General features: G+C 40.9%; 1 protein-coding gene and 1 long non-coding RNA gene across 4 annotated transcripts in view; one reads left to right on the forward strand and one right to left on the reverse strand.

Moving 5' to 3' along the window:
* The window catches only part of ETFA (electron transfer flavoprotein subunit alpha), an 84,213-nt gene extending 76,384 nt beyond the window's left edge, over positions 1-7,829 (reverse strand). The window contains exon 1 of one of the 3 annotated variants that reach the window (XM_039238234.1): positions 7,715-7,829. In XM_039238234.1, coding sequence (XP_039094165.1) covers positions 7,715-7,753 — 39 coding nt within the window. In that variant the 5' untranslated portion in view covers positions 7,754-7,829. Of the gene's footprint in view, positions 1-2,058; positions 2,164-7,714 lie in introns of those variants that run through there. The other 2 variants (XM_039238236.1, XM_039238235.1) reach the window with 2 other exon arrangements.
* LOC120235768 lies at positions 7,740-14,413 on the forward strand. Its single transcript, XR_005529496.1, has 3 exons — positions 7,740-7,829; positions 11,233-11,333; positions 14,332-14,413. It is a non-coding gene; the product is annotated as an uncharacterized LOC120235768 (long non-coding RNA).
* Positions 14,414-16,611: the final 2,198 nt, after the last annotated feature.

The raw sequence follows: 16,611 nt of genomic DNA on the forward strand, positions 1-16,611 counted from the left end.
TCCAGAAAACAGAATACTCAGCACTTAAAAAAAAAAAAGGTGCTACCGGGCCAAAAAATAAAAAAAGGGCTATATACTGTACATTTTCACTCAGATGAATGCTGGAAAAAGCAAAGCTATGGTGACAGTGAAAAAATCAGTAGTTGCCAGGCATTGGGGGCAGGGAAGAGGGGAAATAAGCAGAGCACAGTAGAATTTTAGGGCACTGAAATCATTCTTTAATACTATACTGATGGATATGCCACTGTACATTTGTCAAAACCCACAGAATTTATAACACTAAAAGTGAACCCTAATGTTAACTATGGATTTTGGGTGATAATGTGCCAATGTACATGCATCATCTGGAACAAAACTACCACTCTGGTGCAAGCTGTTAACAGTCAGAGAGGCTAGGTAAGGGGGTTAGGGATGGCTGGGGAGGAATATATGGAACTTTCCATTGTTTCTCAACTTTTTTTTTTTTATGTTTTATTTATTTCTAGGAGAGAGAGAAAGAGAGAGAGCGTGAGCAGGGGAGGGTCAGAGAGAGAGGGAGTGACGGACTCTGAAACAGGCTCCAGGCTCTGAGCTGGCAGTCAGCACAGAGCCCGACGCGGGGCTGGAACCCACGAACCGCGAGATCATGACCTAAGCCAAGGTTGGACGCTTAACCGACTAAGCCACCCAGGCGCCCCTGTTTCTCCTCAATTTTGCTCTGAGTCTAAAACTGCTCCTCCAAATAGTCTTTTTTTTTTTTCAAATAAGTCTATTGTTTAAAAAAATCTTATGTTGCTTTAAAAACATCCTTTAAATATTTCTACTTGATACACTGAGCTATAGAAAGCAACTTTAAGACTCTAGATCAGCCTTTCTCCAAGGCTGCTCATCTGAGCCAGAGAAAATCCAAATGACTGTTGTCTTAATTATCCCAAGAATGAACACAGCTAGGACCATCCTAGACATATCGGTGAGTAAGTTAATTCACTGCATACAGTGGACGCTTTAAATGCTTGCTGCCACCTTACACTTCTGTGTGTGTGAGTGTGGAAGAAGTTTACTGGGGAGCACTCCTGGAAACATCTACGAGACATCAAAGAAACAGGACTGGGCAGTGGAAGAAACTAAACTGCAAGACTGTGATGCAGTCACAACAAGATCTCAGCTGATCCCACGAGGAGACCTGAAGCTATGCGGCCCCTTCAGAGTCATACAGAATTGAAGCCAGGTGCTACAGATACTCCTTTACACATGGTGGCATTACTCCAGAACTATTTTTTCTTAATTTTCAAGGCTCCTTCAGCATGTTCCACCTTACCTTAGACAAAATTCACATGGACTTTCAATTTTGTTTTTTTTTAAACAATCAAACTAACACTACTGATGCTTTATTTCTGTTTCTAGTTCAACCCTGGAAACAATCCATATTCAAAATCAGGATATCTAATAAGAACACATATAGTATGAACAGAATTAAAACAATAAAGTGATTTAAGACAGACAAAACTCAAAAATGATATTTTTTTAATCTAAAGAAAATCTTTTGCTCTTACTATTACTTCATCACTAAGAACTGTAAAGCACTTCAGTTTACAGAGTAATTTCAGATACCCTTTCAGAGTTTCCCCAGTCCCCCAACTAGATTAATCCTGCCATTACATGTTCCCCAAATCCCCTAGATACCTTTCTGTTACAATGATTATACTTAAAATGTGTTCACTGTCTTTGTTTCCTATCAATTCATACCATGTAGGCAAGAATTAGGTCTGTTTTGTTCTCCACTGTGAATTTAGTACCCACCTTTGTGCCTGGCACATAGCTGATATTCAATGAATGTTTAGTGACTAAATGAAGTTTCCCCAAAATGATAAAAAACTAAAAAGGAACTCTTTGTATCTCACTGGCAACTTAATTATCTAAGCACTTACATGTGTACCTACCAAGAACAGTACATAAACTTGTTAAATCACTATGCTTTTAGATACCCATTATGCTTTTAGAAAACGTACGAAGACTACTGACTAGACTTAGTTTAAATAATACATGTGAAAAGTTTTCTTTCGCATACCAACTACATACCCTCATAGAGTTGACTGGCCTTTATGAGAGAGTATAATTTTTGAGGGCAGGATTTAAAAGGGCTCCACTCAGGGCGCCTGGGTGGCTTAGTCGGTTAAGCGTCCGACTTTGGCTTAGGTCGTGATCTTGCGGTTCGTGGGTTCCAGCCCCGCGTTGGGCTTTGTGCTGACTGCCAGCTCAGAGCCTGGAGCCTGTTTCAGAGTCCGTCACTCCCTCTCTCTCTGATCCTCCCCTGCTCATGCTGTCTCTCTCTCTCTCTCCCCTAAAAATAAATAAAACATTTAAAAATAAATAAATAAATAAAAGGGCTCCACTCATTCAGAGATAAACTTCTTAAAAATGATGTCTGTAAGCCTCATCTCTCTCTCTCTCCTTTACTCACAGCAAACTGGCTTTCATTTCCACCACAACACTGAATCCAGTCTCCTCAAAGTCACTGACAACCTTGTTATAACTAAGTCCAATGAAAATCTTTGGGTCCTTCTCTTATTCAACCTTAACAATTTTGACACTGTTTTTTATTTTTTCAGTCTTTTAGTAGCAACCAAGGAGATTTACTGCTCAGGAGTTCCTGCTGTGACTTAAACTCTATGTTCATGTAATAAACTACCACAAATGTTAGAGGGAAAAAAAAAGCTAGAATCTAACTCCCTTATAAACTCACTCAAAACCTAAAGCAGTAAGAATAATTTAGCCTCATATTCCCCATCTTTGAGAACTAAGTGGGATATAGGTAAGGTGAAGGAGAATGTGAGGGTCTTTTTACTTCTTAACTCAAAACTAAAAAGGTATGAATAAGATATAAAATCTTCCCAAGTTCTAATGCAAAAGATAAATAATATATAATTAAAGTCACCTATCCCTATTTTAACATACATTTTATAAGAATAAAATGTATATTACATTGCTGTACTTTAACTTACTTTAACCTCTTTAGTAATAAAAGATGGTAGCTTTTAATCATGACTAGAAATGTCATATGACATTGATTATAATATTAAAAACACACTCAATTTACTTCATTTTTAAAACAGACAAGACCCTTGGTAGACACATTGGCAGGCAGCATAATTTTACAGAATTCACCTTATACAATAAATCTTTTAGAACTCCATCAAAATTGGGTCTCTTCTTTTCAAAAGAAATTAAAATTTGCATGCAAATTATAGAGTTCAATCTCATTTGTCAATGCTAGGCCATGGACTCTGAAAAATGTCATGTTCCTTCATACCAGTTTCATAGCTTCTGAATGATTGTTATGCCTTCCCATCTAGTAATGAATACAAAAACAGGACACTCGAATGACCTTGAAAAGTGTTGCTTACCCTCTACATAAAGTAATTCTTTGGAATCTTATTAGTCAACAAATCAATTTCAAATGCAAATGAATATAAAATACTACTCATAATTCAGATTAACTTCCCTGCAAGAATGTTAATTGCAAATGCCTACTATTGCCCTCTTCCCCCCCCCCACCTATTTCCCTCTTAATGGGTTCTCTAAGCTCCTTATTGCAGATGTAAAAAACCACCTTCATTAAACAAATGACATGGAGGAGAGCCCCTAAAGATGAAGAAATTTGCTCAAAGGCACAAATCAGGTCAATATAGGAAAGAGAACTTGGATACCAAGCGCAAGTCATTTAACTTACATTCTAACAGTTTAAGGTATCCCCCTGCCAGGAGCCGCGCCGGCCTCTCTGGATGGCAGTTGCAGCGGGGAGATGGCAATGTTTGTGGCTCCTCCCATGGGAAATGAAAACTGGTGTCTCCTTCTACTACTACTGGCTCATGTTGGATATAAGCCTGCTGGTATTGACCAGGCCTCACAATATTCCATATCAGACCCATATTCTGAACACAGATACCCCATAAGGAAAAGCATATTTCTGCCTTTGCAAGAGAGATTTTAGATGAAAGCTCTATGGATGATTGTCAAAAGGCTCTTCCTATGGGTCTTGCAGATCCAAGACTTAAGGGGTTAAGAACACAAGAGTTACAATTGAGCCTGGCCCCGAGACAAAGAGCCTATTTTGGGGTTAAGAGCAGAACATAGCTACTACATATATCTTTGCTAATTGCTAAAGCACAGCAGTCCCTTCCTCAGGGCCTGCATTCCACAAACACCCTCCCTTACACTGGCAGCTGGGATGAGGATAGATAAGAGTAGCTAAAACATAAACCCAGGTGCAAAGACTGACAATTTAGGGCCCCCATGTTAGTTTCCACAAATAAACCAATTCAGAAACATTTATCTTCTTGAGGGCCGGACAGAATAACTCCTAGCTTATCTATATACAATTTAACTTGTATGTTATGCTGTTTTTCACTATGAACATTCTGTTAATTGATATCACAAAAGGCCTCCCATTGCAAGAAATTCCTTTCTATGACTTCACCTTGTTGCTGAACCTTAAAATAAAGATACCAAAACCGACAGGGCAGAGATGCCTGCCTAGTGATCAGAAAGAATCTCGGGGCTCTCTCACTCTCTTTCACCGACACCGTCCGTCCTTCAGGGACCCCTGGACCTGTCGGAGCCGCGTGGCCTCCGACATCCCCCCCCCTTTTTTTTTTTAATTCCAGTAACAAACAGAGTCACCTGGGTGGCTCAGTTGATTAAGCGTTCAGCTCTTGATTTAGGCTCATGTAATGATTCCACGGTCATGGGATTGAGCCCTACATAAGGCTCCGTGCTGAGTGTGGAGCCTGCTTGAAGATTCATCTCTCTCTCTCTCTCTCCCTGTCTCTCTCTGCTTCTTAAAATAAATAAACATTAAAAAAAAGTTTTAATTGCAGTAAAAAAACTTACAAAATTTATCATCTTAATCGTTTTTAAGGGTACAATTAAGTTAGCTATACACATATTATTAACAGTTTAGGATAATCTCTTAATAGATTAACTTTTTTAGTAAAAGTGTAATTTTGTGGCAATGTATCTTACTAAATAGCTCCTGGTTAGCTACAAAACAAATTTTTTAATTTGTTCAAGAGTATGGATTTTCAGAAAAGCTTTTATGACATCGTAAGTAAACAGAAGCCAGGATGATGGGACTCCCACTTTAGAAATATAGAACTTGGGAGCATCAAAAAATGTAATAGTAGTAATGGATTATAACCTACTAAATAAAGGATCCATGATAAATACAAAAATAAGCAAGAAGAAAATGTTCTTCCTTATAACTGAATACAATAAATGTAGAAGGAATGACAGGATTAGAGAAATTACCATTTTACATCACAGTAATAATATCTCAACATCAACAAATGATGAAAAACAGGAAACTTATATAATCTCAATGTATCTCCCTACAAATTAGTTAAAAAATCACAAAGGGATAAGTAGTAACTTGAGTGTAGAAAAGCCTGGTGAACAACACTTTAGCCAAGTAATTGAAGTCAACATCACCAATAATGGGATAAATTAACATTCTGAGCCACCTAATATGATGCACTGAAAACACAGTATCATTTCTGTGATACTCCTGCCAAAATCTAATCATAAGGAAACACCAGACAAACCTAAATGGAGACAGTCAATAAAAAAAGAAGGCCTGTACTCTTCAAAAATGTCAATGTCATCAAAGCCAAAGAAAGGCTGAGGAGCTTTTCTAACAAAGACTAAAGATACAAGAAAACTAAATGCAAAGCATGATCCTGGAGGACCCTAGACCAATTTGCTAGAAAAATTGCTATAGATGATATTAATATGACAACTGGCGACATTTGAATGTCTGCAGATTGGATAACAGTATTGTATTGTTGTTAATACTGTCTGACTTTGCCTATTTTACTGTGGAATGAAAGGTGAACCACCTTCTTCGTAAAAAAAATACACACTGACTTACTTGGGAGTAAGGGGTATATCTGCAACATAGTCTCAAATAGTCCAGAAAAATTGTAAGTATATATGAAAAGAGATAAAGCAAATATGTCTAACTGTTAACAGCTGGTGAAATTGAAAGGATTTTGAGAATTTGTGTACTATTCTTATAACTTTTAAGTTTGAAATTATTTCAAAATTTAAAAAGTTATATATGTATGTGTATTTATGAATCCATTTTAGAAGTGTTCCCACCCCTACCTTAGATTCTTGAAATTCAACTCTAAAACATTCTTATGGCTTTAGAGCAACTACTCTGTTTAGCTTGACTTCAAATTCTCAAAGTAAGTCAAGGTCAAACTCTTTGGCAAACTACAATAAAGATTTGGAAATACCATGTATGTACACTGGAAAAACTGTGTCGACAAGAAGAATCACTTAAGCTAATCATTCCATTTTTTCCATTAGATCTACAAAACATCTGAGTCCTAAATTGCCCCCACTAAAATTATTTGACTTATGCCAGACTCCTAACCTGTCCACAAAACTACCTTCTAATTACTGCATAGCTATTTTTCTGCCAGTCTGGTTCTGATACCTGGAATTTTCCCAAATTCACAACTTTAACTTGTTTATGTCTAGATCTTCTAAGAAAAAAAATCTCCTGGGAGAATGACTGAAGAGTGACTTGAGGATGGGGATTTGAACTTTTTTCACGGAGTAGAGGGGCATGCAGGATTTTTCTTTCTTTTTTTTTCTTTTTTTGTTCTTTCTTTCTTTCTTTTTTTTCTTTTTAATGAAACAAAGACTACACAAGAGCCTACAGATATCTAGGAAGATTGCCAACTGTCTCTGGGAGAAAATCCCAGTGGTGGATGGGAAAATATGCACGCATAAAACAAACTACAGAAAAAGTATAAAACGTCAGGAAAGTTTCTGACCCAGTTTAGCGATCTTGTTTTTCACTTAACCTAACTGTAAATTAGAAAACTTACAGAACCCACGATATAAACTGTTACTTGACTTGTAATCAGTCAACTTCAGAGCCTAAAGACAAAAATATACTTTCTGTCAGTGTTTCTCATAAGAGAAGAGAAAAATGTGGTAAATTCCTGATTTGTCACTCAGGAAAGAACCAAAAACTTACTATTACCAACAGTTCTCTGGCTTTAACCAACAATCTACTGCTGGTTTAAAAGCAGGTCAGCCTGCAGTATAAAAAGACGCCTGCATAAAACTGGCTAAAGCTTTAAAGACTTTACATCACAATTTCCTAAACTCAGGACTGCCCCATAAATCAGAGGGCAGAGCAAATTACTAAACACCACCCCTTAACCACAGTGCCCCAAGCACTAGACTGCGAATGGATTCCAGCAGCCACCACGCGCCCAGAGAAAATGTTTTATTCCTTCCAGAAATGCTGGCTTCCAGGTGAATTCAGGTTTTAACCTCCTTCCAAGAGGCCATCCCAGCAGCGACATTTTCCTTCTCAGATAAAGATTCCCGGGCACGCAGCTGCCTGCTCCCCGCCAGAGTGGAGAACCCGGAATGCAGAGTAAGTCAGGAGGGCGAAAAAGGGGCTGGGAAACAGAAGCGCGGTTTCATACTCCGGGTCACCCTGACCTCTGACCTGGGCCCCCGCGCTGTCCACCCGGAAGGAGTCAAGGGCAGCCCTAGAACATCGGGCTCGAGCCACAGACCGTGCAGTGCTGGGCCTGCCTGCGTTAAGGCCGGTCAGGTCTGTGGAGGACTATGATCTTCGCCAAGACACTCACAGGGACAGTACACTGAGGCTGGACCGTCACCGGGCTCTGCCTTTCCCTCCAAGACTCACCGCTCGCCGGAGCGGCCCCGGAGCCGCCACTCGGAACATGGTCTCTATTCCCGTCCGCCTCGCAACACCGTCAGTCGCACAGCCTAACCAAGCAGCGCCACCTCGGCGAGTCACCGTAAAGCTCGCGAGACACGCGAACGGGAGCGGAAACGCCTCAAGGGAAGAGCGAAAGCTCACGGTTTCTGTCTGCCCATTGGGCAGTCGCGCAACCAATGGGGATGGCGGAAAGTTAGGGGCCGGGCTGGGAAATAGGGCAAAGGTGAGGCTTTAATCTAGAAGGCCTCTGGTGAAGCGCAGGGGCTGAATGGCTGGCAGAGTTGAACTACCAGAGACGGTGGCCCAGAATGCTTCTCAGCCCCACGGTGGGCAACGTTATGAGAGTGAACTTTCCCCCTGAGCTGATGATGTGACGCTTCTGGCTCCCTCTGGATGAAGTCCGCCCCTCCAGTTATTATTTTGTTCGCTTATTTATTCACGTATGGCAACGCTCCACGTGTAATGTTCTAAACATATTTTCCAGGTCCGGGGAATATAATAAAAGGATGCATAAGAAGTTGACCTCATCATACTCTAGAGGAAACATACAAATTTCCTATTATGGAAAGAGAATTCACTGAAGTGGTAATATTTGAGCTAGATTCTGGAACAAAGAGCCCTGTGGACAGAAACCGGGAAGAAACGTGAGGTGAAGGTCCAAGCACAGGGGCAGAACTTTGTGTGCTGGCTGCAAATGGATGAGTGGAGATACAACTGGAACAATCGTTGGGGAAGGCCTTGAATGTGGGTGAACTGGGGCCCACCGTGGCCTCCTCCTCTTCCCTGGGCTTATCCTCTTCCTCTCCTCCTCTACCTATCTTTGGGCACCCCACCCGTGCCAAATCTCTCCTCACCGTTGGATCCACATATCCACCAGCCTATTTGGGCATCTCCACAGAATATCCCTCAACATCTCAAACCTACAGGTACACAATTGACAGCATTCTCTTCCAGATTTAATTCTCCTGTACTCCCTTTTTCAGGGAATGCTTTCCACCTCCACCCAACTGATCAACCTAGAGACCTAGGGACCATTCTTGACTCCTTTCTCTCCTTTATCCACTTATCCTATCAGTCATTAAGTTCTGGTGATTCCACTCCCAAATAACTCCCAAATCCATCTAGGACTCTCTTCTATCCCACACCACCTTTGGATGGTTACAGTTGCCTTCTTACTGTTCTCCCAGCTTCTAGTCTTCTCCACCTTTCAATCTATCTCCCAGTTAGCTGGGAGCCAAAAGGCTCTTTCAACAAGGTAAATTGGTGATTTACACCCCTGTTGAAGATATTTCAGTGACTCCCCATTGGCTTTTAGGATAAAATGCAAAACGCTTGATATGACTTATAAGCACCTTGTGAGCTAATCCTTCCCTTTATCTTGAGCCTTGTCTTTCCCCTCCCTCTCATCTTTCATGGCCATACAGAACTTCCTTCATATCCTCCATGCCCTACCCTCTCTGCCTCCCCATTCTTCTTCCTCACTCTCCTTTTATTCCTTTAACTGTTTAATACCTATTCATTCTTGAAATTACAGTTTGGAAGCTCCTCCCCCCACCGACTCTGAATTAGATACCTCTCCCACGTGCCCCTATTTTCCCCTGTATTGGCAATTGTCACATGTGTTGTAATGACCTGGTTACTTGTCTGTCTTACCCATCTGACTATATGTCCTACCTTTTTAAAATTATTGTGTCTTTAACACCTTGCACAGTGCCTGGCTCACAGTAGGTATTTAGTCAGTACTTGTTGGATGAATCAACAAACCAAAAAATAACTTGCTAAAAACGTCTGAACTTTATCATGAAATTTTTAAGCAGGGGATTCCTATGTTCAGAAATGGTCTCGATTCCCAATTTATCAACAACCTACCTTTTCATCCTTGTGAAGTCTAACTAATAAATCCCATTGGCTCTACCTTCAAATGATGTTTAGAATCCATCAACTTCTACCAACGATTCTTTATTGATTCCTCCACCACTACACGTTTCCTGTCTTCTATCACCTGGATCACTTCAGGAGCCTCCTCACTGTTCTTTCTGTATATCCCCTTGCCTCCTGAAGTCTCTTCTCCAAACAGCAAACTGATCATGTCCTCTGCTCAAAACCCTCTTCTATCACTGTGCCCCAGACATAGGCCTTGCTGCTCTTGAATTAACCAAGAGGCTACCATCTCAGGGCTTTGCACTTTGGTTGTTCCTTCTGCCCAAAATGCTCTTTCCTGGGGATTCAGAAAGCTCTTTTCATCACTTTGCTGAGGCCTCTGCCCAAAAGCCACATTTTCAGAAAGGCCAGCCTTGGCCACTCTAGATAAAATAGCCCCCTTCCCTCATGTTTGATTTTTCTGCTTGGCATTTGTCATCACCTAACAGGATACACATTTTTGTTCATTTGTTTATTGCTGATCTGCTTGCATGGAAATGTAAGTTCCTTGGGCAACAACTTTGGGTCAACAAACATTCTAAGGGGCTTGTGCTCAGTTTTTGCTCTTTCCTCTTCCCCACCTCTACTCCACTTTTAACACTCAGCTCAAGTGACATTTCTACTATAAAGTCTTCCCTGATCCTCCAGGATAAATGAATCCTTCCCTCTTCTTCATCCTCCTGGTTCTTGTGAACAAGGAGGTGAAGACTCAGCTTGAACATACGTTGCAACCACCTAGACCATGTCTGCGCTCATGAGTAGACTTGGGCTGTTGGATGCCCCCAGTGAATCTACATGTGGGAAGAACAATTTAGTATTCCATGTATCACTGCATTTGCCTCCCAATCTGGTCCCCCGCTGGACTCATATCTGAGTCCTATGGAAGTTTAAGGAAGAGCAAAGAGTACTTTAAGTAAAAACTGAAAGGGACTAAAACAATGTAAAAAGTTGGTACACAAACTAACCTCCTTCATGCCTCCCCATCCATGAGAAAGAAAAGTACAAAAACAGGGGGAACATTCCCCAGCCTCACCCACAGGACAGCTTTGTCACCTCCCTGGCTCCAGTGAATCAGCAGCATCTGTGCCAGCAGAAGTGCAGTACCCCTGGATCAGGGTGATTTCTGGAAGAGCAGAGCCAGAGGAGAGGAAGAAGCAGAAACCTGCCAAAGTCTGTGATAACTGACCAGACCTGCTCATGAGCATACATGAGATGCCTCTTGGGGGCTTTCTGGGGGAGTTGGAGGAGTTCTATATTTACATGGAGGTCAAGTACTACCAAAATGTGAACACTAAAACATATATATGAGTGGAATTTCTGTATACATGTTTGGGTGTCTGTTTTTCCCACTAATTTATGAGCTGCTTTGGTGGTAATACCCCTGGTTTTTATTATCTGGTTCATGTTTGTGGATGTTTAGTGACTGTTAATAGAAATGTTTGTCCAAAGAGAAAGAAAGGAAGAGATGGGTGGGGGGAGGGAGAGTGCATTTGCCACAGTCAACCTAAGAAGACATACTCCAGTTTATTTTGGAAAACACCTCACTTTTTTCTTCTCTACAGGCCAATTTCAGGAGAGCTCCTCCAGAATCCCTGATGGAAACTTAGAAGATGAGGGTTAGTGGGACAAACTACAGCCCCAACTACTGTTCCTGTCACAAGTAGTACTCATTGTCTCCTTCCTTGTTTTCAATCCTAAATTCCCCTCACCCTCAGTTAGCATCTCCTCTGATCTCAGTGGCTTACCTGAGGATCTGAGCCCCTGACCACCATGACTTCTGAGGCCAAGGTTGCTGTACTTGTCCCCTTATTATCAAAATTGAGCAAGAGAATACTAGAAGTATTCAAGTAGATTGCTCTTGGCCAAGATGATGATTCTCCTTCTTGCCTGTTGGTACCTGCAAACAAGCCCCACACTGAGTGTAGAGATTACTTAAAAAAATAACTTAAAAAAAAAGAGTATGGATTCTTTAGATCCTTGAAGGTTGCCTTGCTGTATGCTCCAGGAAGGCCCTCTAGCTTTTATACATGGTTTCCAATTGCCTGTTAATCACTCCTAGTCTTTAAAAAATTTTTCCCTGAGGCCACAGTGAAGCTTAGTAACTGCCAGCCAGTGCCATTGTGCCGTTAGTTTCCCCCCTTCCATGTTTCTCAGGTGCCTGGTACATTCCCTTCTGTAGGCCTACCATCCCAATTCACCACCAGTGAACATTTTCACAACTGGACCATCACTTTATGTTAAGAGCTATCTGTGTCCAGGTACCGGCAGTGAGGGGGTCTTCAGTGCGAGGCTAGCAAAAGGCAATACAGCTCCAAAACCTCCATCTGATCACCCGCTCTCTCAGACCACTCCTACACTCCTGCTCCTCTCAGAAGCAGGCTTTTCTCTTGGAACAAGCACATTATGACTAGTAGGAGGTGCTCTTAGGACCCACACCTGTGGAAGGTGAGACAGAAGCAGAATTGGGCAGAAGGAGAAGCTGGACTGAGGTGTAGACCTGAACAACAATCTAAAGGAATGCCAATTATTCTCTTATGAATTAGATGGCAATGTGTTATGCTTATTATGCAATAAAATGATATCCATGTTAAAAAAAAAGATAATACCTATTGACTAAACACTCAACACAATACTCTTGGCTCATAGGAGAACAACTGTCAGAAAAAACTAGAAAATTTAAGAGGGAATGTATCATCTACGTGAGATATTTAAAACAGACTATTTAGGGGCGCCTGGGTGGCTTAGTCGGTTGGGCGTCCGACTTTCGCTTAGGTCATGATCTCGTGGTTCGTGGGTTCGGGCCCCGTGTCGGGCTCTGTGCTGACTGCCAGCTCGGAGCCTGGAGCCTGTTTCAGTTTGTGACTCCCTGTCTCTCTGACCCTCCCCTGCTCATGCTGTGTCTCTCTCTCTCTCCTAGAAAAAACAAAAAAAAAACAAAAAAAACCACCAGACTATTTAATTACATCAGAATTACCTCAAAAATGTAGAGAAGGAAAATGAAGCTGCAGCTGAAGTTACTGAGTCATTCATTTGTTAACCAAACAACAAATGCCATTCTGATTGTGAATTAATTAAATTGGGTTTGATTGCATCAGCTGACAAAATGTGTGCAGAGAAAATGAACTTGTTTACTACTGTTAGATTTGGAGGGCAGAAGAGAACGTGGGGAGCAAGTCAGCAATCAGTTGAAAGTCAAAGAAGATTATTTCCTTGTCTTTGATGAGTTAATAGATGTTAATGGGGCGCCTGGGTGGCTCAGTCAGTTAAGCATCCGACTTTGGCTCAGGTCATGCATGATCTCACGGTTCGTGGGTTCGATCCCAGCGTCGGGCTCTGTGCTGATAGCTCAGAGCCTGCAGCCTGCCTCAGATTCTGTATCTCTCTCTCTGACCCTCCCCTGCTCACACTGTCTCTCTCTCTCAGAAATAAATAAAAACATTAAAAAAAATAAGTGTTTAAATAGATGTTACTGATATTGCTCAGTAAGTACTGTTTATTCAAGGAGTCAATGCCATTCAATAGCATTGACATGACAGTAAGATTGGTCTGTGTCAATACTCTGAATGAACAGAATATTTTCAAAGTTGAGGAAACACTAATTCAATACAACCTGAAGTGGAATCTACAAAGATGTATTACAACTGATGGTGGTAAAAATATGTGTGAAGCAGAAAAGGACTTAAACAAATGTAAAAGTTTGCAAAAACGTAAGGTGTGGAAAGCCTATTGGTATTCACTGTATTATGCATCAGCAGTTACTTCATTGAAAATATATTTTTAAATGTACTTATTTTGAGAGAGAAAGAGAGCACACATGTGTATGCGTGCGTGTGAGTGGGGGAGGGGCAGAGTGAGAGGGAGAGAGAGAAAATCCCAAGCAGGCTTCATGCTGTCAGCACAGAGGCCAATGCAGGGCTCCACCTTGTGAGATCATGACCTAAGCCAAAATTAGGAGTCAGGTGTTTAACCAACTGAGCCATGCAGGTGCCCCTCATTGAAAATATTTTTACTTATTTTTGAGAGAGAGAGACAGAATGCAAACAGGGGAAGGGCAGAGAGGGAGACACAGAATCTGAAGCAGGCTTCAGGCTTTGAGCTGTCAGCACAGAGCCCAACGTGGTGCTGGAACCCATGAATCCTGAGATCATGACCTGAGCCAAAGTTGGACACTTAACCAACTGAGCCACCCAGGTGCCCCTGAAAATATTTTTAATTTATCACATGTCATTTTTTTTCACAATGTCAATAGTGAATTTCATTCACTCTATTAGACTACTGTCAGTTCCCAGAACTTTTGTGTGTCAGAAATGCTGAATATTGTGACTTATCCTATCATATAGCAGTTTGACAACTTAGCAGTGCTAAAACGTTATTGGGTTTTAGCCCAAGACCTAGGTTGAAATTGTACTAAAATGTTTATAACAGCTTAATTTACCATAACCCCAAACTGGAAATAATTTAAATGCCTATTAACTGGCAAATGAATTAACAAATTGTGGTCTAGTGTATTAAGTGGTGCTGTGGACTGAACGATGTCACCAAAAATTTATATGTTGAAGCCTTACCTGCTAATTTGATATTTGAAGATGGGGTCTTTGATGATTAGACGTAGAGGGGGCCACAAGGGTAGAGCCCTCATAATGGGATTAATGTGCCCCCAGGCGATGACCCAAAGAGAAGGTGGCCAGCTGCAAGCCTGGAAGAGAATCCTCACAAGAACCGGATAATGCTGACATCCTGATCTCAGACTTCTAGAACTGTAAGAAAATATATCACTGTTGTTTAAGTCATCCAGTCTATGGTATTTTGTTAGGGCTTCCCTAAATGACTAAGTATGGTCTATTACATTCATTGTAAAACAATAAAAAAAAAGGTACACGTTACTCACATATGCAACATTATGGATGAATCTCAAAAGCATGGTACTAAGTGAAAGAAGCCAGACACAAGAGACATATGATTCTATTTATATGACTGTAAAAGGCAAAATGATAGGAAAAGGAAGCAGGTCAGTAGTTTCTAGGAGCTATACCTGGCAAATGGGTATGAGGGAACTTTCTAGGGAGAATAAAATGTTATATATCATGATTATAGTATATATACAATGACAGTATCTACATTTATCAAAACTAAAAACACTATACTTTAAAATTGGTGAATGTTACCATATGTATATTTCACCTCAATATAGTTGATTAGAACACATCCACACACAAACATGCCCAGCAGATCACCAACGTGATAGATACATAACTGAAACATTTCATTTTGAAATCTGACCCACATCCTCCATTCAATCCATCAGCAACCATTGTTGGCTTTTGCTTTCTGTTTCCACTCGGGTCCAAGCCATGTTCTCTTTCACTGGCATAATTGCAGCAGCCTCCCAACTAGTCTCTGAGCCTCTGCTCTAGCCTTCACAGGCTGTACTCCTCAGGACAGAGAGAGATGTTCTTAAACTGTAAGCCACATTATACCATCTTTGTTCAAAACCCTCTCTCATCAAACTGAGGAAAAAATCCAAAGCTCTCATGGTGGCTTCAAATCTTTCCTTGACCTGCCCCTACTTGGCTCTCTGATTTATCTCTTTTCTTTTACTTCAGGTACTCTTTCTACTCTATCTCCAACACATAGGCATGCTCCTGCCTTGAGGCCTTTGTTCATGTTGTTCCTTCTGTCTGGAAAGCTTTTCCTGCAGAGCCTCTACTCTGATTTGCTCCCACTCTTCAGTCAGGTCATAGCTTTCTTAAACCACTGATATGTAGCCCCTTCTCCATTTTACCCTTCTTCTAACTATGTTTCGTTTTTCAGGGCAAGGGCTTTGTTCTGTTCACTGCTGTATCCCTTGTACCTAGAACAATATCTGACACATGTAAATGCTCAATCCATACTTCATGGATGAACAAATGAATAGATGGATGAAGAGATGAGCCTTTTGCTATGAAGCCTTCTTTGAGGCCTTCTTCCCAGCCTTCACTTATCTCTCCCTTTTTCTCATCCCTCTGGCTTTGGTTGTCTTTGTTTCTTTGTTTTTTGTTTGTTTGTTTGTTTAAGTAGGCTTCATGCCCGTTGTGGAGCCTAAGGTGGGGCTTGACTTCACCACCCTGAGATCAAGACCCTGACATCAAGACCTGAGCTGAGATCAAGAGTTGGACGTTTAACCAACTGAGCCACCCAGGAACTCCTATTTGCTCGTTTTTTTAAAAAATGTTTTTTATTTTATTTCTGAGAGAGAGAGAGAGAAAGAGAGAGACAGTGTGAGCAGGGGAGGGTCACAGAATCCAAAACAGGATCCAGGCTCTGAGCTGGCTGTTAGCACAGAGACTGACGCAGGGCTCGAACCCATCAACCATGAGATCATGACCTGAGCCGAAGTCAGATGTTTAACCTACTGAGCCACCCAGGTGCCCCATGTTTTTTTTTTTTTTCTTAATTACAACTTTACTGAGATATAATTATGCATTATATAATTCACCTACTGAATTTTTACAGAAAGGTTATTTTTGGTAAGTTCAGAGTTGTGCAACCATCACCATAGTCAATTTTAGAATGTCTTCATCACCTCAAAAAGAAATCTCACACTCCAGCTGTCACACCCCTATCACCCTGCTCCTCAAGCCCAAAGCAGCTACTCATCTACTTTCTGACTATACATTTATGAACATTTTTAAATAAATAGAATTATATAATCTCTGGTCTTTTGTGACAAGCTTCTTTCACTTAGCATAACCTTTCCAAGGTTCATCATATTGTAGCATGTACCTTGTAATGGCTGAATAATATTCTCTTATATGGATATACTGCATTTTATTTATCCATTCATCAGTTGATGGATGTTTTGATTATTTTCCAGATCTTGGCTCTTATGAATAATGCTGCTATAAACATTTGTATTCAAGTTTTTCTCTGGATATGCTTTCACTTCTCTAGGATTAGAATTG

This window comes from Hyaena hyaena, unplaced genomic scaffold (genome assembly GCF_003009895.1).
Source record: "Hyaena hyaena isolate Hyena2069 unplaced genomic scaffold, ASM300989v1 scaffold_137, whole genome shotgun sequence".
In the NCBI taxonomy this organism is placed as follows: domain Eukaryota; kingdom Metazoa; phylum Chordata; class Mammalia; order Carnivora; family Hyaenidae; genus Hyaena; species Hyaena hyaena.